This window comes from Heterodontus francisci, chromosome 13 (assembly GCF_036365525.1).
Source record: "Heterodontus francisci isolate sHetFra1 chromosome 13, sHetFra1.hap1, whole genome shotgun sequence".
Classification (NCBI taxonomy): Eukaryota; Metazoa; Chordata; class Chondrichthyes; order Heterodontiformes; family Heterodontidae; genus Heterodontus; species Heterodontus francisci.
The window spans coordinates 77,718,638-77,744,931 of NC_090383.1; the positions used below are offsets into that span (position 1 = coordinate 77,718,638).

General features: G+C 40.6%; 1 protein-coding gene across 3 annotated transcripts in view; it reads right to left on the reverse strand.

Annotated features, from left to right (window-relative positions):
* Positions 1–1,954: 1,954 nt before the first annotated feature.
* LOC137376446 (tyrosine-protein phosphatase non-receptor type 14-like) overlaps positions 1,955–26,294 on the reverse strand; it is a 268,323-nt gene continuing 243,983 nt past the window's right edge. For all 3 annotated transcript variants that reach the window (XM_068045035.1, XM_068045032.1, XM_068045034.1), the window contains 5 exons: positions 15,603–15,821; positions 11,869–11,997; positions 9,304–9,538; positions 7,416–7,579; positions 1,955–3,609 (listed from right to left, as the gene is read on the reverse strand). In XM_068045035.1, the coding sequence (XP_067901136.1) occupies positions 3,481–3,609; positions 7,416–7,579; positions 9,304–9,538; positions 11,869–11,997; positions 15,603–15,821 (876 nt within the window). In that variant the 3' untranslated portion in view covers positions 1,955–3,480. The remainder of the gene's footprint in view (positions 3,610–7,415; positions 7,580–9,303; positions 9,539–11,868; positions 11,998–15,602; positions 15,822–26,294) is intronic.

The window sequence follows — 26,294 nt, forward strand, 5'->3', positions numbered from 1 at the left end:
TTGAAGGGGAACTTGCAGGTGGTGGTGTTTCCATACGTCTGCTGCCCTCGTTCTTCGAGGTGGTAGAGGTCATGGGTTTGGAAGGTGCTGTTGAAAGAGGCCTGGTGAGTTGCTGCAACGCATCTTGTAGATGGTACACACTGCTGCCACTGCATCGGTGGTGGAGGGAGTGAATGTTTAAGGTGGTAGATAGGGTCCCGATCAAGTGGGCTGCTTTGTCCTAGATGGTGTCGAGCTTCGAGTGTTGTTGAAGCTGCACTCATCCAGGCAAGTGAAGAGTATTCCATCACATTTCTGATTTGTGCCTTGTAGATGGTGGACAGGAGATGAGTTACTTGTTGCAGAATTCCCACCATCTGACTGCTCAGTATTTCTATAGCTGGTCCAGTTAACTTTCTGGTCAATGGTGACCTCTAGGATGTTGATGGCAGCAATTCAGCAATGATAATGCTGTTGAATGTCAGGGGGAGATGGTTAGATTCCCTCTTGTTGGAGATGGTCATTGCCAAGCACTTGTGTGGCGTGAATATTACATGCCTTTATCAGCCCAAGCCTGAATGTTGTCCAGGTCTTGCTGCATGTGGGTATGGAATGCTTCAGTATCTCTGGAGTTGCGAATGGTACTGAACACTATGCAATCAACAACGAACATTCCCACTTCTGACCTGATGCTGGAAGTAAGGTCATTGTTGAAGCAGCTAAAGATGGTTGGGCCTAGGATACTAGGTCCTACCTTCCTTTTGCTACAGATGCTGCCTGACCTGCTGAGTGTTTCCAGCATTTTTTGTAGTTAGTGAAGAGCTGCCAGTTATTAGATTCTTTGGGTAAGTCTGTGTAACACACCACTTAACATGAATTCTGGTTCTTGGAGAAGCACAAGACCACAAATCAGTTTAGTAATAAATACAAAACTAATTAAACCCAGTAGCATGGCGTGCTAGTTGTAAAATGAAAATACACACTCAAAATTAGGGAACCAAACATCTACTGCCAGTTTCAATCAAATCTTTGGACTAAATATATTTTTTAGTGTCAAACTGTTATTTCTTGAAAGCTATTTTCCTGTTCTTGCAGTATTACCAGACCTCACATCATCACTGGCCAAATAGCTACATGCCTTCAGTAGTGCTGCTTGGGTGAATACACCCTGGAATGACTCTTTAATTTTTCTTCACTCCTGCAAGAAAGTACTCCAACATTCCTGATGATGGGCAAGACTGAGATGAGTAACTCACTGGAGTTCCACAGGTATAAACCTATGCCATCCTATATTGTTATATCAATCAATATGTGTTTCTGATGCTTGCTTCACATCCCTGTGACTGCAGTTTCTTATCCTGGGGCTGTTTGACAATACCTCAGTGAGAGCAAAACCTGTCAATGTCTTCCCCTGCAAGGAGTCCAACTGTCAAAGAACAGTACAGCACAGGAACAGGCCATTCGGCCCTCCAAGCCTGCGCCGATCTTGATGCCTGTCTAAACTAAAACCTGTCAATTAATAAACCAAAAGCAATTGACAACATTGATCCCATTCTATGCACCCTCCAGGAAAAATTTGCCAGTTAAGTCATTGAAAGTACTAGTGCTGCTCTGCCACACTTTTGGACAAGTTAACAAGTTTCTTTCTTGTCATAGAGTCAGAGATACAGCACTGAAACAGGCCCTTTGGCCCACCGAGTCAGTGCCGACCAACAAGCACCATTTATACTAATTCTACATTAATCCCATATTCCCTACCACATCCCCACCATTCTCCTACCACCTACCTACACTAGGGGCAATTTACAATGGCCAATTTACCTAGCAATCTGAAAAGTCGTTGGCTGTGGGAGGAAACAGGAGCACCCGGCGGAAACCCAAGCAGTCACAGGGAGAACTTGCAAGCTCCGCATAGGCAGTAGCCAGAACCGAACCTGGGTCGCTGGAGCTGTGAGGCTGCGGTGTTAACCACTGCGTCACTGTGCCGCCCAGATAGCAATGTGCACTGTCTCTGCCTAACTACTAACCTAGATGATTATAGAACCAAATAATATATAAGCCAGACATTTCACATCTGATTACCTCCCAATAAAGAAACACTTCCCTTCCTCAGCTACATACCTCATTTCCACAAATCACCTTTGTTGTGGGATCCCTTTAAGAGACTCTAAGTGGAGAGTCACCGAAGGAAGTGATGTCACGTTACACATGACCAGAGAGCTGTGGCTGTAGACCGATAGACTAAGGTGTGTGTGGGTGTGCACCTTTATTAGTTGTGTATATATATGTTTCAGTTTAAGTTACAATAAAGACCCACATATTCTTTGTCTGTTATTTGTATTCCTGTAAATCTTATAATAATGCACACACTAAAGGAACAAGTAGTATAACAACCCTCAGCTGCTGAATGTCTAACTCTCTGAGCATTCCAAACATATTGTGATATTGGCTTCCTTAGATGTTTTTAAGGGACATTTCACTCCAATCAATGTTAACATACTACTGAGGGAACCACTGCCAGATGTCTTAGCCTCTGTCCTCAGGTGTTCCACGAGAAGTCCCCTGCTGTTTACAGGAGAATGTATCTCTATTCCGATTCTGCCACTAATTATCAGTAAACCACAAGGATGCACGGGGATTTCCAGACAGCTTCTATTTATTTGCAACAAGGTCTAATGTGAGTCATTGTGGATATAAAACTATCCTGTACTCCTACAAACTTTGCCCCCTGTACTAGTAGTATATAACTGCATCCAAAATGTCTGAACTCATGCTGAGAAGTACAAAGTCTCAAGGAGAATGGATGCTCAAAAAGGTGAAAGCTTGTATTGTCATTACTTTAATTATTTAGTATAGCAATAATCTGTGCAGACCATCAGACGTGTTCTTCTCATCTATTTTTAACACTAATAATCAGCTCATCTTTGCTGATATAACTATCCAGGCCAGGCTTTGTGAGTAATAATAAAAAAAAAATCAAATCATTATTAAATGTTTACAAACTCATTGGGTCATCCTCAAATTACTATCAAATGGACCAGTCTCCCTGATACTTTTTGGTCTTCTAATGATGAAAACAAGGCAATGTTAAAGGAATTTTGTTCAAGAGGTAGTAGAGCAGCATTTCCAATATACTTTTAGTTCATGGTTGTTAGTCTTCTCTACAAGTCTGCAAGGTCGGACAATGCTCCATTTTGTTTATTTGGAAAACATCAGTCTGGTATATCATGGTGCAATCAGAAGCACAGCAACTGCAAAAGAACGTCCATTACTCATCCATGCTAAGTGTGCATGCAGAATGTTCTCTTTCTTGCTATTATACTCAGTACTTTAGAATTCTATGCCAACAAGACTCACAACAGAGTAAAGGGCAGGGTTCCAAAAATCAAAGTATCACATGACAAAATGTTTGCTGTACTGAGCTGCATTTTTTTTTAAAAGCTAGCTCCATTTCCACTGCTAAACATTAAGGTGGTTCAAATACAGTTTATGAGTTCACACCTAAATCAACCGGGAGTTCTTCAGGAACTGAATGAGGACCTGATAGACAAACTTGTATTGGGCTATGGTCTGTACCATTAACATCCGCTGTTGTCGGAGAAATCCCAGCATAACTGGCACTTCCAGCTTCTGAAACAGAACAGCAGTAAAGATATGTTAATACACAAACTGAAACACTGGACTTTTAAGACAATCTAGCATGGATACCAACTAACCTAAAATTCTAAACCAATACCTAGGTTTAATGCCCTACAGTAGAGGTATTGAAAAAAGTATTTTTTTCAAAAATTCCTACACATCTGTATCTTGTAATTATTTCAAAGTTGAAAAATAATTTGACTTTCTGTTTCCTGATTGAAGCCTAGTTGCTCTCTTCACTGTTTTCAAGGCAGGACTTTGACATTGGATGTTTAGCATCAATGCTCAGAAATAATGGCTTCAAACAGAGGGTCAAATATTTCAAAGCGACAGTTTAATTATTTAAAATAAATACCGGGGACACAGTAGTGAATAAGGCCACTTTTGGGACTTCTCTTCAAGCAATCTTATTAGTGATTCAATGTTCAGGATGGCTCGATGCAAGAGAATAATGAGCCATGAATATCCCAGTCTGCATGTGCAAGTGAAAGGCCTTGGCCTTGAAGATCTCAGCCAATCTAACTGATATAATAGAAAATAGTTGGAAATTACTGCACTCTAAGCAGGGTGTAGGAAGTAGGCCAGGATCATAGCCCAGATCCTGAAGATCTGCAAACAGTTTTCTCTACATGTTAAAGCATTCTCCTTACCACAGGGGATTCAGGGGCATTGAAACCTTGTTTTTAAGGATGGGGGAAGGGGGGTAAAGAGGGGGGGGAACTACTCAGCACTATGCCTTACTCACTGTTACATCATTAAATCAGAGAAAACAAAGCCCATAGACAGTGGCTCACCAGCCTCTTCTAAAAAAGTGGAGAGTCACACCACCTGCTTATATACTGCAACTGATAACCTCATCCACCTTCTCCTGTTAGCTTCACTTGATATGCATCTGCCATTTTATGTTGGGTTTTTAGCTTTAGCTCTACCCCAAAAAGGGTCCACAACCATGACAAAACTGCAGACTGAAAGCTGTCTAACTGGTATAGTTACATGATCTGATCCTTCGTAGAAGCTAGGTTATATACAGATTTGTACTAATTGGTGTTCCAAATAAGTGTGAGATGATATGTGCTATGAAAATCTAATGTCTCCAATTTCAGTAATTTGTCCCTAATTTTCTAGGCTATGTTCTGGGTAGCTGGTCCAGAAGGGGATAAATGTATACTGGAGTAATCAAGCCAATAATAAATAAGTAACTTCAGCCTAATATGATTGTTGCTCGTCCCCAATACCAAATTGCCCATAATAATTCAATAGCTCAAGTTCTAACAGATGAGGTTGAAACAATGGAGATGGTAAAGATTTTAATACTAATGCCACATCATCATGACAACACTATGGTAACACAGGAAACTGATTATGTCTATATTTCAGATGTGTAGAAAGTTTTTTTTATTCGTTCATGGGATGTGAGCATCGCTGGCAAGGCCAGTATCTATTGTTCATACCTAATTACTTGAGAACGTTCACTCATTAAGTCATTAAAATACTAACTTTTAAAAAGGGTATTTTCAGTGAATATTTGAGCTCATTGGAAAAGAACATCAGTGCTCAGAAATGTGGGCAAACAAAATAACTAATAAAACTGCACAAAGTATGAAGGTCAGCTAGAAATAAGATTGCTTGACATTTCTTCCTCCTCCTATCTTCAGTCTATTTCAGGTTGTCAGACTATATAATTATAAAGGGATCACACACAATTGCTAATGGCGGGTCTATTTTTATGCAGCAGTTAGATAGTTTGGTGAAGATCTTTGCAGTTTGCATATGACAAACTCAACTGGGCATCCATGAGGCACTGTGGACCATCAGCAGCAGCAGAATTGTCATCAACCACAATCTGTAATGTCATGGCCCAGCATATCCCCCACTCTACCATTACCATCCAGCTGGGGGACCAACCCTGGTTCAATGGAGAGTTCAAGAGGGCATCCCAGGCATGCTTAAAAATGAGGTGTCAACCTGGTGAAGCTACAACACAGGACTACTTGCGCGCTAAACAGCAGAGGCAGCTTGCAATAGACAGGGCTAAATGATCCCACAACCAACAGATCAGATCTAAGCTCTGCAGTCCTGCCACATGTATTCGTGAATGGTGGTGGACAATTAAACAACTAACAGGAGGAGGAGGTTCCACAAACATCCAGCCTCAATGATGGGGGAGCCCAGCACATCAGTGCAAAAGACAAGGCTTAAGCATTTTGAACCATCTTCAGTCAGAAGTGCCGGGTGGATGATCCATCCCTGCCTCCTCCTGAGATCCCCAGCATCACAGATGCCAGTCTTCAGCCAATCTGATTCACTTCACATGATATCAAGAAATGGCTGAAGGCACTGGATACTGCAAAGGCTATGGGCCCTGACAACATTCCGGCAATAGTACCAAAGACTTGTGCTCCAGAACTATCTGTGCCTCTAGCCAAGATGTTCCATTACATCTACAACACTGGCCAACAATGTGGAAAATTGCCCAGGTATGTTTTGTACACAAAAACGCAGGACAAATCCAATGTGGCCAATTTCCGCCCCATCAGTCTATTCCTGATCATCAGTAAAGTGATGGAAGGGGGTCGTCAACAGTGCTATCAAGCGGCACTTACTCAGCAATAACCTGCTCACTGATGCTCAGTTTGGGTTCTGCCAGGGCCACTCAGCTCCTCACCTCATTACAGCCTTGGTCCAAACATGGACAAAAGAGCTGAACTCTGTGGTTGTTGGAGGTCAATCATCTCAGTCCCAGGACAGCCCTGGGGAACACAGGCCTCGGCTTAACCATCTACAGCTTCTTCATCAATGACCTTCCCTCCATCATAAGGTCAGAAGTGGAGATTTTTGCTGATAATTGCATAATGTTCAGCACCGTTTGTGACTCATCAGATACTGAAGCAATCCGTGTCCAGATGCAGCAAGACCTGGACAACATCCAGACTTCAGCTGATAAGTGGCAAGTAACATTCACGCCACACAAGTGCCAGACAATGACCATCTCAAACAAGAGAGAATCTAACCATCTCCCTTTAATGTTCAATGGCATTACCATAATTGAATCCCCCACTATCAACATCCTGAGGGTTACCATTGACCAGAAAATGAACTGGACCAGTCACATAAATAGTGCGGCTACAATAGCAGGTCAGAGGCTAGGAATTCTGCGGTGAGTAACTCGCCTCCTGACTCCCCAATGCCCGTCCACCATCTACAAGGCACAAGTCAGGAGTGTGATGGAATACTCTCCACTTGCCTGGATGGGTGCAGCTCCAACAACACTCAAGAAGCTCAACACCATCAAAAACAAAGCAGCCGCTTGTTTGGCACCCCATCCACCACCTTCAACATTCACTCCCTTCACCACCAACACACAGTGGTAGCAGTGTGTACCATCTACAAGATGCACTGCAGCAACTCACCGAGGCTCCTTCGACAGCACCTTCCAAACCCGCGACCTCTAGAAGGACAAGGGCAGCAGGTGCTTGGGAACACCACCTGCAAGTTCCGCTCCAAGCCACACACTATCCTGACTTGGAACTATATCGCCATTCCTTCACTGTCGCTGGGTCAAAATCCTGGAACTCCCTTCCTAGTAGCATTAGTAGGTGTACCTACACCCAAGGACTGCAGCGGTTCAAGGCGGCAGCTCGCCACCACCTTCTCCAGGGCAATTAGGGATAGGCAATAAATGCTGACCTGGCCAGTGATACCCGCATCCCGTGAACGAATTTAAAAAAACTACCAATGATTGCACCATGGATTTGAAAGTCCATCAAGTGCATTTTCAAACCATCTGTCGCACTCACCTCATTATGCTCCAAGCAACCAACCATGACTTCTGTTAGAATCACCACCCCTGTTCTTCCAGCTCCTGCACTGCAATGCACAACTATTGGTGGGTTGCAGCTCTTGGTAGAATCCAGCATGCTATTGGTGTGTCGACGGACTGACTGAATTTCTTCTAGATAAGCTGAAAAATTAAAATAGAAAATATAGGTAGTAACAAACTAACTGGGTGATAGAGGTTGCAGCAACTTTCTTGTTGCCTCCCAGCATTCAACAAAACCTCTCTTGCAGGATGATCAAGCCAAGTCAGGTGTGGTTCATCAATAACATTCCCAAAATGCTCAATATAAAATATGATTTTATTTGCTTTCACCCAAATCTTTTTCTCCCAGCCCCGCATTGCCGCCCCTCCCAACCCACCCGGCCATCGCCTCCCTCCAAGAGTAAATGAAAGCAGTTTGTGAAGGCAAAGGATTAGTGTCTACAACTGGCAGAAAGCTCTCGATCACAGTATTCCCATTCAATACAGTAATGGTGAATTCAGATGGATGCAATCCAACAGTTTTTTTCATCTTCATTGATAGATAAATCACATCATGCAATAGGAAGCACTTTAAAAAAAAATACTTCCACTGGTGCAAGGATATAGATTGTACAAAAAGATCTATTCACAGGTAAATCTAATGCTTGCAGAACACAGCCCATCATTTGCCTTCTTTTCAGAGAAGGAACAAGGGAATTCTAGATCAGATCTTGTGGAAAACACAGGTTTTCAGTCACAGGATTGCTTATACCACCACCAGCCATGTTTAGTCCAGCCCTAAGAAGTCTTGGGGCTCACACTGACGTTAATTTTTCCATGAACACATGTTATATTTGACAGCAGGTTTTGATCATGTCTTACAAAGCTGTAACCCTTCTCAGGGTTCAGATGACATTAGTGACCACAATGAAGGACTTTGTTTCATATTTCTAAACACCACCAGGTTTGACAATAGTTAGATGATGCCAAGCTTGAGTTTTAAAAGGAAGACCAGACTAAAAAAAGGTTCCACAGTTTTGAGCATCTGGGAAAGAGTAGAAACTGGTGTCTTGAGTCTTGATTTCACTGATTTCAACACAACATGTCAGCATGGAGGTGCTTTAGGGAGAATGAAGAAAACTCAGAGGGCAAGCAAGATGATTATAATGACGAGGAAGGTAATTGAGTGAATATGACAGATTTGGATTTCACTCATTACTTGTTCTTGAGATGTGGATGACACTGTCAAGGCAGTATTTATTGGCCATCCCCAGTTGCCCTGAGGACATTAGAAATAGTTTAGTTTATAAATACTCCCTTGGACTATGCTCTGAAAATAAACTTTGAAAAGCACAATTAGAACATTATAACCTGGCTGCATCTTGAACTTTAAGCAAGAGTGCTTTTAGTTTTTTTTAATCTTTGTGGCCACATAGGTGCTGACCATGGAGCCTAAAGGTATGCATATAAAGTTTAGAACCATGTTCCTATTCATTTACATGCATTTAGAATGAGTTCTGCCAACCAGTCTCAGTATTGTGATTTAGAATTTATCCACCAATAAGGTAACTCTAAGAACACCCCTTTCCAAAGCTCCAGCGATACAAAATCTTAGCAGGACTAGCTAGCCAATAAAAAATACTAAAATAAGTAAAACTGCATTGCATCGGCTGCTTGGGTCAGATTGTCAGCTCCGTGTGTTCTATAGGTCACAGTTTGAACACCACTACTTTAAAGAAAACAGGGGTGCATAATATATGAACGCTTCACTATCTTCAATTCAAGACTCTTATTAAATAATCAATTGATTGTAATGATAAAATTAATGTGTTTCATTCTGTTTGGTCTATTGTGTAAAATATTACGATAGGCATCATGGTACTTACATAAAAAACCCTGAACATCTTCCGGACAGCCATGGTCTGGCCAGTCTGTGTACTGCAAGTGCCACACAGTCCTCTCCTGTCCAGACAAAAGATGCTTGACCTTTAAACCTGTAGTTGCATAGCAACCAGAATCTGTGCGGAATTTGGTTGTCACCTTAAACTTTCCGTAAGTTGCTGAGCTGTGCTTGGAGCCCAGTTTGGGCCAGTATCGATGGGTCTTTGGTTTTCCTCCCTCCTATGTAATAAAGGATAAATTCATGAATGTTAGAAAGGTGAATTTTAGGATTTTCACTTGAGAAAGTAAAAATATAAATGATAATTTCCTTCAAGCACAATTCCTTTATATGTCACAAATCATGAACCGTGTAGTACGAATGAATGAATGGGAATAATAACTGGTGGTCCCACAACTACATTGTAGAATTATGGAGGATACTTGGAGGCACCAGTATAAAGAGGTACAAAATCCTTCCATTGTATTATTCACTCTTTTGCATTTACTCAAGCTTTTTCAGCTATGTTTTTTATTCCTTTAGTCAGAGTCCTTTACACATCGTCTTATTTAAACTACCTGGGTTGCATGGCACCTTTTTCTTACTAAATGATTACAGGAAAATGATGCATATTAGGCCTCAAAAATCTGTTTCCTGTGATAGTTTTATTTCTTAAATATCAGAGCAGTGTTATTATTTTACATAGGAAAAATGAGCTCACTGAAACAGGCTGAATCATAAATAGGAAAGAAAAAAAGTCACAGTGGCAATGCAGGTGGGCCTACGTGATTACTCCAACAAAAGAATATGAAATGACAGAACAGCTTCAGTATTTAAAGGGAGAGATGTGCAATTAACACACAGAAAGGAATAATTTAATCATTTGTTTCCTGCTTGTCCAGGACTTGTATCGTATCCCCTATCACATAATGTTTTATTGGCTACATGCATTTGTGAAGAATTTAATGTGATTTATAGATTAATTATTAGATTTAGAGACTGTAACAAGAAGTAATCATTTATTTATATTCTAATCCACTAAACCACTGACCACCTCCAGGCGCGTATTCATTGTCTCTCGAGATAAGGAGGCCCAAAAGAAATCCGTCAATTCTTGTTACAATCTCCTTAAACCTAGCAAATTAAATTCCCTAATATACAAGTCTTCTCAAAAAACTCAAGGCCAATGGCAATAGAGGATACCACACAGGTCCTGGTTTGAAACCACGTTTATGCAATGAGTAGATCAGATTTCTGAATTCAGAAGTGGCAAAGTCAGTGCATTATGTCCAGTTGGGTCCATAAGTGTTCTATGTAGTATTTACCTTCTATTCACATGTGTCAGTGAGTAGGAAAATGGTACAGGCACCACCACTATCTGGTTTACACAAATTTGACACTCGAAATTACTTTTGAATCTGGCTTGTTCTTCTTTTAGGTACTTTGGGTAGTTTATTTTGATATTTTCGTATGTTCAAATGGGCTTAATCATTTCAATTTTGGTGAGTTTTTCCCCCAAAAGGCAGTAATTTTATTTGCCTTTAGCCTATATTGGAACAAAGAATGATAGCAGCAGCGTAACCCCAGTAGAAACTTGGTATTGTACCACTCCTGTAGCCAAAAAAAGCTCTGTAGTCCACTCTGTTAGATATCTCACATATGTGGGATAAGGAATTTATTTCCTGTACTTGAGTTAACACAACCAGAAATACTTCCTTGTGAACTGTCAAAAGTTGAATAAATTCAAACCACTATGTGCTTACATGCATCAACAGCAAGTGCAGTAGTCTTAACAACAAAATGAACATCAGATGGAATCTTACGTTGGGCTGGAGGCCCTGCCCACCGGCTGAAAAAGTCAGTGGTGAGCCCGTCTCCGCCATGCCTGGAAGACACACCATGATTTTACATGGCCCCGGCTCTGAATTGGCCTCGGGCGGGACTTGCGCCCCTCTGAGGCAGGAAGTCCCGCCTCCAGGAGCTGCTAGCCAATCAGTGGGCCGGTAGCTCTTCACTCCCAGCAACTCCACCAGGAGCAGTGGCCACTGCTAAGACTGCATCCAGCCAAGAATGGAAAAATGGATGAGGTCCCAGAATGCAATAAGGGTGTTGGGCCTCGCCAGGGATGATCATCTGGCACCCGGTGAGGCGGGAGGGCTCCAGTAAGGACGGCTCGTGCCCGATGTGCAGGGTGCCCAATCAGGAGGGCCCCCCCCCCACCCCCTGCAAGAAGGCTGCCAGGTTTTACTGGGCAGCCTTCTGAGCTACTGAACCGCCTGCCCGCTGCTGGTAATATAACAGTGGCCGCAGGAGGAGGCCCTTAAGTGGCAATTGGGTGTGCGGGCCGTTTGTCACCTCTGTCGTGGCTCGTAAAATTGCAGCGGGGCTGGGAAGGCAACTGGAAAGGCACTCCCCACCTCCCACTCAATTTGACGCCCTTCCCCCCCACCCCCAGACCACTCCTGCAGGGGTTGTAAAATTCCAGCCATTGGGTCAACAATCTGCTGCAGTGTTCTCTCCATGTTTGAAACATCACTAAGTTTAATTAAGTATTAAAATGGACAGAACTCACCTCTTCTGCTGTAACCATGACAATAACATTCACTCCTTGCTCCCACACCATCTGCCAGAAGTCATGGCATGTGTGTGGCAGGGGTCCCTGTGTGGCAATATAATGCCAGTCCTCTCCAGCAACTCTAACCTGCCAATTAGATGCAATACCACAAATGAACAGTGTGCCTGATAAGTATTTTGCATTACATGTTTCAAGTGGATCATCCCATTTCAACTATAAAAAGCGCACAATCTGTTTAAAAAAAATCATGTTCTCCAAAGACTGTATGGCACAACATGTTAGCATATTAGTTCATTACCTCTGGCATCTGGTTCAGAATCCAATACATGCTGATGAAATAAATGTTTCCAGTCTGTTGGCTGTAGCGGTCCTTTGTGTGGACTGAGTTTTGGCCATTAAGTCATTTTCCTAGCAGGCATGGGACCACGGTGTTACGAGTGCTTCCAATTTTTTTGTTAAATTATGAGGATTTGTGTTTTATAACTGAAAAAAGATTCCATGGATGCTGGATTTTTTGTTTTTTAAAAAAAAAAAGGTCATCAGAGGTCTTTTGGTCTTGGTTTGTAAACAATTGTTACTGGAAGGCACCTGTTTTCAGATAAATACCCAGCAAGTGGCTTTTTTGACTTGGGGAAGATGTTTACAGAGAAGTGACAGGTCAGAATTTATAAGTGTCAGGAGGCTTGACTCCTGAGATTTTTTTGGTTTTGCTTTGGACAGGCAGTTGCAGAATGGGCAGTGTTCTGAAAAGGAGTTAAAGAATCAGCCTGCCAAGGACAAACCCCAAGTCAGCCTGTTCCACCGCCTTGAAAAGCCTGCCAGTTTTTCCAACTCTTTGAGAAGCTCTTAGAAATGAGTGTGAGAGAGAAATTGATGTTGTATTCCTTCTGCAAAGTCTGCCTGAAACCTCTTGCTGCATTTTTCCTGGAATGCCTGCCCAAACTGATCTCCAACATCGCCTGAAAAGAACCCTTCTAGGAAGATCTATGCGTATTTGGGATATCAAACCAAAACAAAGGACATCTGACATCTTTCCATATCTTTTTTTTCTTCAAGAACTCGCAAGTATTTGGCCAAAGTATTCTTTTTGTCTTTTTGTAATAGAGCTCTAAAGATTAAATCTCTACTTTTTTCAGTTAACCGATGTGTGTGTGTGTGTGCATGCGCGCGTGTGTGTGACGGGCTAAGGTAAAAAGGGAACTTCTATATGTCAATCTGTGTGTTATGCTTTGCTTTGTTTCTGGTTAAGACTTGTTTTATAATCAACTGATAATTTTGTTGTTTATTAAAGAAACCTGGTTGTGGTATTTTTTCAGATAAAAATAGAGTCCATGATTGACTGTATCGGTAACTGGGAAAAAATTTAAATATATGTTGAGACCTGTGGAGAAGTGGAACAAGAAAAACAATGCACCCATCCCGCCTCAGTCGTAACAGCAGCATAAAATGGACTGTATTTCATTACTATTTTGGCAATTGTGCTCAGAAAGGTCACATGGTGAATGATGTTGAAATAGAAAATATAACACTGATGCAATAAGCAGTGGTCTTGTGATGCTGGCATTAAGATATGGGGATGCTGGGTAGAGAAGAGCGAGTTTTGCTCTGTATCAAACTCCCAAACAGACGGGGTGTCTGCTGTAATAACAGATTCTTTTTGTCAAACTGGTGCAACACTGCAGTATTACATTTCACTGTTTAAGGTGGGAAATATTCTAGCTTTATTAAGCATGAAGTATTAATTTACAGCAGACACTTAAAATGAAACAAAATCTGCTTTTGCATAATCAAGTACTCAAGCAGCATGACATTGCTACTGATATATTGCCAGCCTCTTTGTGCAACAGTGGCTCACCAAATTAATTGTTGTGGTGTACTTACAGGATGCTTTACATATATAGATGGCTAAAGTTCTGCCATCACATGCAACACTAGCTTGACATAGTACAAACAGGAATGGCTATGGGTTTACCAGAAGAGAATACAAGGTACAGGGACAGATATTGGGTGCTTAATAGCACAATGGCAAAGGCTGATGGACATCCTTGACTGAAGCTAGTCCTGTGGACATTGCCCTTAACTAATAAATAGCAGCTGAAGATCCACTTCATCCTTTATGTACCAAACAACATAAAATAAACATACTACAAAACTTAGTTGAAGTTAAGAAAACTAGGAAAGTTGTTTGATTTATTTCTCATGTTCTATTTGTTAATACTAAGTGTTACAAACATGTAGTGAAGACTTTTCACTGGCAATATGATCCACTGCACCCCTCTTGAACAAAGTATATTCAATGTAATGATAACTTACAAAGCAGACAAAATGATCACAATATCAGAAAATTAATCAACTTCGTGCCATATGAGAAACTGATCATTGGTTCAATTTATTCCGAAGCAAAACTTGGTAGAATGAATTGAAGGCACAGAATATCAACATTAAAAGGATTCATACAAGATTTTTTTTTAAAAACATGCTGCATCAGTTTCAGGGGAGTTTTACATGAGATGTCAGGCAGAAGTGGAGCAGGAAAATACATTGACAGTTCATAAGACCCCTAAAAAGTGGTTCTCTGCTACTGCTGGAACAATGGCAGTTGGGTCACAGCTGACGAGAGAAGTGTGGGAGAGCTCTCCTGGCTACAGTTTAGAATGCAAAAGCACCTAAAATTGTGCGATATAAATAGAAGTTGTGAGGTTTTGCTTTAATGTACCCTGCATTGCCACATGGAATAGTCCCACTTTTATAATGTTTGGAAGGGGAATGAGAACCAGTGAACTCAGTCTGTTGCCCTCTACATCTGGTATCACTGTTCTAATGAAGGTTCACTGTTGGCTGTTCCTGTTGCTAAAAGGGAATGAATTCAGCTTCACGGGCTTGGGTTTAAGTAGAAACTCAACAGCATCTTGCAAGACCCACAAAAATATGGAGATCTGATGGATTTCCATGGGTAGGATCCTTTACATTATAAAGTACCATTGACTTCAGTGTAAATGTCTATTTGTAGCAGTTGTCCAAAAACTGTTGGGGGAGGAGTTAATAAAGACTGAATACTTGCACACATGTAGGGAAGACAAGGGAGGCCCAAGTTCCATCTACAAATTACTCAGCTGCTGATTTCAAGTCAAGGTCTACTCCTGCAGAATATGGCTCTTCCAGAGGATAGGATTTTTTAAAGTCTGCTTTTAAAGATAGATTTCTAATAATTGGAGCTTTTTGTCACTATTGAAGATGTTCGCGTTTCAGCTAGGAATAAAAACTTCAAGTGGGTGCTCGATACAAATCGAGGATCCTGAAGTGAAATTCTAATTAATCCATGTGTTAACAAAAATTTATTGGAACTGCCAGATTATTTAACAGAACACTATGCATTCAAGATGCATAAGCAAAAAAGCCTCTTCTGATTCTGAACAGACCCCAACCCATCAAACTTTGAAACAGTTATCAACACCAGTATGAGGCAGTGAGATAAGGGAGATTCAACTCATCCTCATAACAATTTAATAACAAACTGATTCATGATTAAATATCAATCTATACATTATTGCACAATTAATATTCAAAAATTTGCATGAATAAATGGGGTAAAGTTTTGTAAATATCAGCACAATCTTATGTGATCTCAAAATATGAGTTTTAATGTAACTTTTACAATAATGTATGGAATCATAAGATGGCACATCTAATATATACTGTGACAATGTTTTAATCTAGAAAGGAATTCTCACCTTGATATGAGAGGCATTGACATAGCCAGTGTTGTTTTCTTTGGTTGGCACAAGCTCCACCCTGTTCTCCTCATATGGAACAACATCCCTGAAACGATTCCGCTCTGCATTTTCTGGAAGAGTTGCTGTGGTGAAAACACCATCCACCATCTTCTTTGGGATCTGCTCATACTCTGTAAACACCATATCTTCTTCCAGCTTTCTTTCTAGCATCTTACACTGCATTTCCAGGGAAATAAAGGGGAAATTAGTAGAGTTTCATTCAGTGCCTTGGAATAAAATAGTAATTGCATAAACAGCAGTCACAAAGAGAATACTTTATTCTATTTGCTGCTAATTGATATGGTGGGGAGGCAACAGGACAGAGGCACTGATATCACAGGTTGCAAGATTGGTTCTGCAAAAATCTATTGGGGTAGTTTGGCACAACACGTTCTATTTATTGGGTCAGCCACTGTGAAAATTGCTGCTTTTTATTCGAGTGTGATCATATTATTTGGTCAGAATTGGTATTATTTTTGATTCAGACCTCTTCCTGTTGGTCTTATCCTTTGTTATATTAGAAAAGTTGTCTATATTGTTATAATGCAAATATTGACTTTATTTTTAGGTACACTACAATGTTTATTTTAATCTCATCCATCTTGATATCTTGGTGCCCCTCCAGTTTGACTCAATAAAAGAGACACAAAAAGATTATTTAAAAAATATATATATATAACAAAGTACCCAAATTTGTTCAAGAGTTAAACGATTTTGGCAGTGAACTTAGTCTATGCCAGCAGCGTGAAACGGGCTAATAGCAAATCAGCAGTCAATTTTATCATCGCACCCAATCTTCTTTCTACTGAAGTTCACAGAACAATAGTGCAAACTCTTTTTGGAGACTCATTTCCTGGTCTCACCGTTGCTTTTACTTGGTTTGAAATTAAAAATCTCCACAATATTTTGCTAGCTAATGGAAAATAAAAACTGGCTCAGTCTACAACAGGCTGCTGATTCGCTACGAGCCCATTTCGTACTGCTGGCAGAGACTAATTTCCCCCCCCCCCCTGGAGATACAATTCATACAAAGAGCCACTAGATGACGCCAGGACACATATTTATTAGCTCACATCAAATATCAGGGCCACTAAATTACAAGGTTTTTTTAACCAGTGTTTTAACAGTGTTTCAACCCATTTTTTCATTAAAATTGAAAACCGTCTGCCTTGCAGATAATAAATGAAATCTGTCAAAAACAGGTATTCACTGATATTGTTTGGTCACGCTCGTACTTTAACTGCTTACTTCATTCTGACAAGTACCTACTTAAACCATGAAATAGCCCATCTCAGATCTGTTCTTTTTAATTCCTTTCAAGAATCACACTTCAAAAAGAAAAGAAATGTAACCTAGTCCTTTTTTCCAATTCTTCGATGAAAAGTGCAGCGTAGTCAATTTGAATAAATTTGCAAACGAAGTTGTTTTTGACATTGTCAGAGCTAAAAGATTAAAGCCCACACAGAAGGACGGGACTGTTCAGTACAATACCTGTAAAGAGGTGGCAATGTGAGAAGGGGTCAGATACCCAACATAATAAACAGAGGTGTACACAACTACATTTAATTGTGCCCACCAAGCAAATAATGAGCGTGCCTTGAGTTTTGTAACATTATTATAGCTATAACTTGTTTCTTGAACATACGTCAGTGCTCAGTCCAGCAACAGAAATACATTAAGAATAATTCATGCAATCTCCTACCATCCAATTACAAAATCATCAAATGTAACACTATATATCAAACTATTGAAATGTTTTAATATATTTAACTCAGCTCACCATTGAAGCTCTACTGCATGCAACATGCCAAACATTCACTATCAATTTGGTTTCTATTTAAAATTAAAAATATATTTAACTTTTTATTATTAATTTAATTACTTAAGGTGATATGAACAAAACACATGACAAGGGGCCATAGGCAATGAACAAGATCCTTTTTGTGGCAACCTAAAAATGACCAAGTTGAAAGCAAGTTATCGGGCTAGGTCAGTCATGGCTCCTTATCACGTATCCTTCATTTCTCCTTAAGCCAAATTCACTTCCCGAGAAGTAGACAGTAATGTTGAAATACTAATGTCCAATTAACTGTGACTTTTTCCAGATGGAAACACATGTACTGCCCACCAGTAAATAAGTAGTCATTTTGACAGACTGGTGTGTCATTGCAGTCAAGTGTTTAATGCAGTAAAATCTTAATCCAAGCACAGAAGCGGTCAACATTTCACAACAAAATGCATTGCTAGAATTCCCCACCACCACCATCCCCCTTCTCATTCCAATTATCCAACTCTACAGCTCTGGTGTGGAGATCCATGCCTCAAAATGTTATTTTTTCATAACTTTTCTCCAACTGTAAATGTTCAAATCATTGATGTGATCTGATCAACACTGGGATAAAAGTTGCAATGATGGCTGGCAAAGCTAGAAGAGGAGAGTGTCCTCTCACACCATTTGCATTAGTTTTAATTTTCCAAAATTCCCTAGATTCAGGGGAGGTTCCTTTAGATTGGAAAAAAGCGAATGTAAGTCCTTTATTCAAAAAGACAGGAGGACAGAAAGTAGGAAACTACAGGCCAGTTAGCATAACATCTAAGGGTAAATGTTAGAAGCTATTATTAAAGATGTTAGAGCAGGGCATTTAGTAAAATTCAAGGTAATCAGGCAGAGTCAACATGGTTTTGTGAAAGAGAAATCATGTTTAACCAATTTATTGGAGTTCTTTGAGAGAGTTACATGTGCTGTGGATAAAGGGGAACTGGTGGATGTATTGTACTTAGATTTCCAGAAGGCATTTGATAAGATGCCACATCAAAGGTTATTGCAGAAAATAAAAGCTCATGGTATAGGGGTAACATATTGGCATGGATAGAAGATTGGCTAGCTAACAAGAAACAGAGAGTAGGCACAAATGAATCATTTTCTGGTTGGCAAGATGTGCCACAGGGTTCTGTGCTGGGGCCTCAACTTTTTACAATTTATCTAAATGACTTAGATGAAGGGACCAAAGGTATGGTTGCTAAATTTGCTGATGACAAAAAGATAGATAGGAAAATAACTTGTGAAGAGGACATAAGGAGACTACAAAGGGATATAGATAGGTTACGTGAGTGGACAAAGACCTGGCAAATGGAGTATAATGTGGGAAAATGTGAAATTGTCCACTTTGGCAGGAAGAATAAAAAAGCATAATATCTAAATGGTGAGAGATTGCAGAGCTCGAAGATGCAGAGGGATCTGGGTGTCCTAGTGCATGAATCGCAAAAGGTTAGTATGCAGATACAGCACGTAATTAGGAAAGCTAATAGAATGTTATCATCTATTAAGAGGGGAACTGAATACAAAGGTAGAGACCACATCTGGAGTACTGTGTACAGTACTGGTCTCCTTATTTAAGGAAGAATGTAAATGCATTGGAGGCAGTACAGAGAAAGTTTACTAGACGAATACCTGGAATGGGTAGGCTGTCTTAAGAGGAATGATTGGACAGGCTAGGCTTGTATCCTCTGGAATTTAGAAGAATAAGAGGCAACTTGATTGAAACATATAAGGTCCTGAGGGGTCTTGACAGGATGGATGTGGAAAGGATGTTTCCCCTTGTGGGAGAATCTCAAAATAGAGGTCACTGTTTAAAAATAAGGGGTTGCCCATTTAAGACATAGATGAGGAGAAAGTTTTTCTCCCAGAGGGTCGTGAGTCTTTGGAATTCTCTTCCCCAAAAGGCAGTGGAAGCAGAGTCTTTGAATATTTTTAAGGCAGAGGTAGATAGATTCTTGATAAGCAAGGGGTAGAAGGTTATCGGAGGTAGGTGGAAATGTGGAGTCATCAGTTCAGCCATGAATTTATTGAATGGTGGAACAGGCTCAAGGGGTCAAGTGGCTTACTCCTGCTCCTAATTCATATGTTCCCATGTTCGTACTTGATCCTGTCTTCAATGGTAATTTCTGTGTTCAACAAAATCTAAAGCTGTCTAGTGCTGTAATACTACAGCCCTGTTTGCCAGGTTGAAGAGAAAACTCATTTTTGTCCTCCTGGAGTCACTGTAAGTTCAATGTCACATGACCAACAAGCTTGAGGAAGATTCCTACTCCATGTTAGTATCTACCCTGTACAGCCTCAGAAATGGGAGAAAGACGGTGACGTAGTGGTAATGCCATTGGACTAGTAATCCAGAGGACCAGGCTAAAGCCCTGGTGACACAGGTTCAAATCCCACGACAGCTGCTGGAATTTAAATTCAATTAATAAATAAAAATCTGGAATTGAAAGCTAGTCTCAGTAATGGTGCCATGAAGCTATCGTAAAAACCCATCTGCTTCACTCATGTCCTTTAAGGAAGGAAATCTGCTGTCCTTACCTGGTCTGGCCTACATGTGACTCCCGACCCAGCAATGTGGTTGATTCTTAATTGCCCTCTGAAATGGTCTAGCAAGCCATTCAGTTATCAAGGGCAACTGGGGATGGACAACAAATGTTGGCCTTGCCAATGATGCCCACATTCCATGAAGGACTAAAAAAAAATGGATCTGAAATGTGAAACCTCACGTTATCAGTGATACAAAACTGCCATAAGAGTTGCTAGCACTAATCAAACCTCCATGTTTCTGCCAGGAACACAGGAATTGCAGAAGTTGCACCTCAACATTCTATATTAAACCAACCTGATAATTTCTTCTACCTGTGGAAATCTTTCTAACACTGAAACTCCATTCCTTGTATGTAAAAGTTTATATACAGAGTTAGCCTTCACTTGCTGAACATCATTTGCTTCCGTCCCTGCCTCAGCCCATTTGCCATTGAAACTCTCATCCATGCCTTGTCACCTCCAGACTCGACTATTCCAACGTTCCCTTGGCTGGCTCCCCATCCTCCACCCTGCAGAAACTTCAGCTCATCCAAAGTTTATGCTGCCTGTATCCTATAAAAGGTCACACACACCTATTACTCCAATCCTTGCTGACCTACATTGCTCCTAGTTCTCCAATGCCTCCAATTTAAAATTTTCATCTTCGTGTTCAACTTCTTGCATGCCTCATTCTTCCCATTCAACTCTCCGTTCCTCCAACATTAGCCTATTGTGCCTGTAACCCCTCTTACCCTCCATCGACAGCTGTGCCATCTGCAGTTTAGGGGCCATGCTCTGGAATTCTGTTCCTCAAACCCTCCACCTCCCTCTCCTCATTTAAGACCCCATAAAAATGTACCTTTTTCATTGCCCTTCCCAATATCTCCTCCTTTGGTTCATCATTTTTATTTGTCGGATTATACCTCTGAAGATCTTCGAGACACTGTTCTATGCTGAAGGCACTATATAAATACAAGCTGTAATTGCGGTTGCTGAAGCATACATTATTAGAACACAGAAAACCTGCAGCAAATTTTCCCCGGATAATTGGGGTGTTAACAAGCCCCTGAGGTGGATAATGTTGTCCTCATATGCTGAAACAGAGGCTTAACCCACATTTAGAACAAGACACCATCTTGGTAAAGGAGCTGAAACTTACACTGGGAACAGCTACCTGGAGGATTGTTAAGCAGCTGGTTTGCCACTTAAATTGTCTTCTACCACTCTTTAAGGAGGCTGCATGGCATGTTGGTGGCTAGTGTTTCACCTAACACCCTCTCCTACCAGCGACCAGTGAGTGGTAGTAAACAAGTCACTACAGAGGGTCTCGAACACTATTTATATAGACTATTTAATGTATGATTCAGCAACCACAATCACAGCTTTTATTTACATAGTGCCTTTATACTAGAAAATTGTCTCAAAGCTCTTGTACTATTCACTTGCTGCTGGAGTTTTGAAGGGGATTTTTGAAACACATCGGGAGACTTCTGGGAAACTTTGTCAAGACTTCACCAGCACTATCAACATTTATTCTGGAAAATCTCTGAGGACTTCATTTAAAAGGAGTAAGTACTGTGCTTTTCTACCTTATTGAATACATTATATGAATCACAAGAAGAAAGGGAGTGCTTGGTCCATGGCAACTTGCTAGGGGTCCCCCTTGGACTGCAGGAAGAATGGGAGGAGGAAATGAGGCCAAGCAGAAAAGCAGCAATTACTGCAGGAGAGAGGGACAGGAGGGCAAGGCATATTCCAACCCCCTCGTCTGGACCTCCCTTACCTAGACCTCCATCCGAGAATCTTTACTGCCTCCCACTTGTACCTGAGCCATCCTGAAACATGCCGCGGTGTCTCAGCCAGCACAAGCGACACCTTCAGTGAAAGTTGGTGAGTGCAGCCCACATATACTGCTCCATGAAGTTGTGTCTAATCAGTGCTTGATTGCCAAACCTGCAGGTGTTTTAGCACCCCCAGGCAAGTTCAAATTATGGTGAGCAGCAATTAGGACCAAAATTGCATGCAAAAATCAAAATAGGTGTGTCTTATTAGAACAGCACCAATTTAGCACTTGTTTTAACCATTTCACCAAAATAACATCCTGTTGCCATTCATTTACATACAAAATAACAGGATATAATGTAGATCACATTAGGAGCCTGTCATCTACAGGCGTAAGGAGTTTTGTCAGTAATTAACTTTGTGTTGTCCAAGTATTTGAGACACCACAGTGTTTAACTCTGGAGTAGGAATTCCTCTCTTGTCTATTATAGTCAGATACAAATACACCTTTTTTAGGCCATTCCTAGACCAGAATTGTTAAAAGTCCCAGAGAAGCCAAATAGTGAACCATCTCATCCCCCGTCTTTCTCCAGTATACTGACAGCAGAACTTGGCAGAAACGAATATGTGAAAAATTAGGGAAGTGGAAAAGGAGAAAGCAGATCATGAATCAACAAACAGCTTGTGCCCAAGGAAGTTCATTTGTGCTACATCTTAGCTCTTGTTATGTGGAAGTATCAGTAATTTACAACTCCATTTGCTGTAACCCATTTGAAAGCAAGCAAGGCATAGCAAACATAGTTTCAGCTCAGATGCAGTTGCTAACATAACTATTTTTCTTCAATACTTGGACTTTAATAAAAACACTATTTTTATCATATCATGTCTGGACAAGCCTGGACTCATATTGCTTGCAGATCAAATGGAGCTGAAGATGGAAAAGGGAAAGAAGATATACCAATTACTTTCATTAATAGATATTCTTTTTACAGCATAGGAATCTGACTGTTACTGGTCTGAAACACTGCCTAAAAAGGGATAAAAAGAAAAACACGTTTTGAAGTATTTGAGTTGGCTTTGGCATGACATGTCTCTCATACCAAAACTTATCCAAAAGATAATTTTAAAAAAAGTAATTTGTTCAAGGCTACAAGATACTCCTTTGGACTGAGCTTTCATTTGCCAATGTTTTCATAAGGATTCAAAACAAAGATAAAAAGAGAATCTCAGCCATTCCTACACACAATACATTTGGCATTTTGTTACCCAGTAAGGGTCTGATGTTCAAAATTAGATCCAAAGTAACCACAACTCAATCCCATATGCTGTTAAATTTCTGGACACATCATCTACTTTTGGATAATGCCTACTTTTTGCATCCTTGCAGAAACAAAGAATTTAAATGATATGCAAATACTGTAAATGTTGGGTGTATTGCATGGTTAGCTGCTAGGAGAGAAAGAGGGAGGGTAGAAAATACCATTCCAGAACAGTATATTATTTGCAGCATTAATTCAAACCCTTCCACCTCAATCTGGAGAAACAGGACTACCAGGGATTCCAACTCTACAGATGGAAAATGATATTCTGGCAGGAAAGAACATAAGAGATGTACTCAAAAAGAACAACTTGCCCTTTTATTGCAACTGTAAAGGTAATAAAATGTTCCAAAGCACATCACACAGGCAAACAAATGGCAAACAGTGGTAGGCAAAGGATTAACAATGGTGACAAGGCAATTATCAAAGACATAGGGTGGAATTTTATGCTCTCCCCTGCAGCAAGTTTGGAGGCGGAGAGAGCATAAAATGTGGGCGTGGCGGGGGGGGGGGGGGGTCGGCCTCACCATCAACTCGCCTCCGCCAAAATTTAGTCGGGACGGGAAGGCCTGTGAATGGCCTTCCCGCCCAATCACCAATTGAGGCTCTTAACTGGGTAATTAACCCCAATTAAGGGCCTCTTCCTGCCTCAGCTGCAATTACCCAGGCAGCGGTGTTGTGGAAGTGGAAATCACAGGTCTTGATGATAGCTTGAAAGTGGTGTTTGAAGCTCAGCTCAGGAGAAAATAGGATAGTGAGATGGTGCATCAGCAGACTTAGTCTGAGCAAGTTATCAGGGAGAGGGAGATAGAGTTTGGGGCTAACGTGTAGAGTTTTTGTTGGGAAATAAACACAATTGTAAAGTAGATGTGGAGTTGAAGGAAGTTCTTGCTCATCGAGGAATTGATGTTGGCTAAGGTCCCATATAGCAGAGGTGGTAAAGGAGTAAACGATGGTGGGTGAGAGACAGATTTGAATATTATAATCACAATGGTGAAAGCTGATTGAATGCCTACAAATGATATCATTGGAGGTAGCCTGTAGATGAGGATAACACGGAGGCCAAGGATTGATCCTGGACCACATCCAAGGTGACCATGCAGATGGGATGGGGGGGGAAGAGACACCATTTTAGCAGATGTGTTGGTTTTGTTGGAACCAAGCTAGAACAGTGCCACAAAGTTGGACCACAGAAGACAGACATTGAAAATAGATAGAATGGTCAACTGCATTAAACATTCAGAGAGGTCAAGGAGAATGAGAAGGGATTCTCTGTCACAGTCACATAGGATGCTATTGCCAACTTTAACTAGGGCCATCTTGGCTTGATCGGAAGGTAACCAGATTGAAGAGCATTAAAGAGAGAAGTGATGGGACAGATATAGACATAGAGCTGGGTAGTGATGGCACAATTGTGAGCTTTAAGCAAGAAAAGGAAATTGGGGAGAGCAAAAGGGTGTGATTTTTGAGGACAGGGATGATGGGAGAAGTGTTGAACAATGGAAAGGAAGCCATTGATGATGTCATCAAGCAATGAACTAAACTGTAGCAAATTAAAATGGTGTAAAATTTAGCAGCTGTGTTTCTTTTAATGTCATGTTAGATAATTATTTTTAAAAGGCTGGATAAAGATCTAGTTCTGAATAAGACTGAGGTATTATTGTACGTAGAGATGATCAAATTCAGCTTGGCTCATGTGTACTCCTGTACTGTACAGGGGCCAAGGAAATTTCATACAACTTTCTTCAGATTAAGCAAATAGGGTACAGCCTATGTGAGGGCAAATGAAAAGAAAGGGTGGAATGCCCTTTTTCATTCCTTGCTTTATGTTCTTATATTGAAAAGAACTTCCAAGGTTTTAAAAAAAATAGCTTCAAAGGTGAAATAGAGGACAACCACAAGCTACAAGATGCCTGATTGAAAGGAAAGGTGATGAAAATGCTCCCAATAATGAAACAGACAAGGGCAGATCCAACTTTGGACAGTGGCTCTTTCAGGCAATACTGTAAGGTATTGATACATGTGTCCATGTGCTTCAAATGAACCCGTGAGCACGTCACATTTCAAAACGGCAAAACTAAAAACTTTATCCTGAAAAGGAGCTCCATTCTCCAGTCACACAAGCTCCATGAATACCAAAATATTAATGGTAAAAATTAGAATTAACCAACCCTAATTCCACACATTCCTTACACTCCCCAATTTTTCTTTAGAAAATATTCTTAACCAGCATTTTACTGACACATGGGGACTTATCAGAGGAACTAGGTCGCTGGGAGATGTATGTGAGGCCAGTGGTGTGCTACACAAGCCGTCGTGAAAGAAAAGTGATAACAGCCAGCAGGAATAACTTCACTAAAAATAAAAACTCATGACTGATTACTTCATGAGCAATTACTTTTTTATGGACAACCCACACTCACGCCACCATTGCGTTTTTATCCATTTCACTAAATATTTATCCTGGAGTACATTAACACCAATTAATTCAGATTTATTTTCCAAAAGGATCATATTCAAATTCAACAATGGATCATTAGTTAATGCTACAAACAGATTAGTTAAAGAATGACTAAGCAAGAATGACTACAAAGCAGTAATCTTATTTAAAGCTGCACATTATGTCATTGAGTGGGAGAATAAAGATCAAGTGATTTATAACAGGAGACTGAACCCATCTGCTGCCTTGCAACCACTCCAGAGATTACAACTTTATGCAATATCTACATGTCTATACACACACACATACAAAGAATACACGCACAGTAGCTCCAACATGGAAACAAGCCATTTGACACAGTTGGTCCATATTGCCGTTTACTTCCTATGCACGAAAATAGGCATAATTGCAGGTACTACACCTGTTACCATAACCTTTCATTCCACTATCCAATCTAATCTTCAATGTTGACTTAGTTTCTGTCTCAGCCATTAACCCTGGAAGGAAATTCCAGAGAGTCACAACTGAGTAAAGATGATTCTCCTAGTCCCTGTTCCAAATCTATTAAATTTAATCTTGTATCTATGGTCCTCATCGACTGGAAACAGTCTGCTTTTATAGACCCTGTCTCATCCTTTCATAGTTTTAAACACTTCTATCATATCTTTCTATAATCTTTAATGGTCTAGTGAAAAAAGTCCTACGTTTTCTTCAGATCTGTATTTCCTCCTACCAGGTAACATCTCTAATCTGTGCTGCAGCCT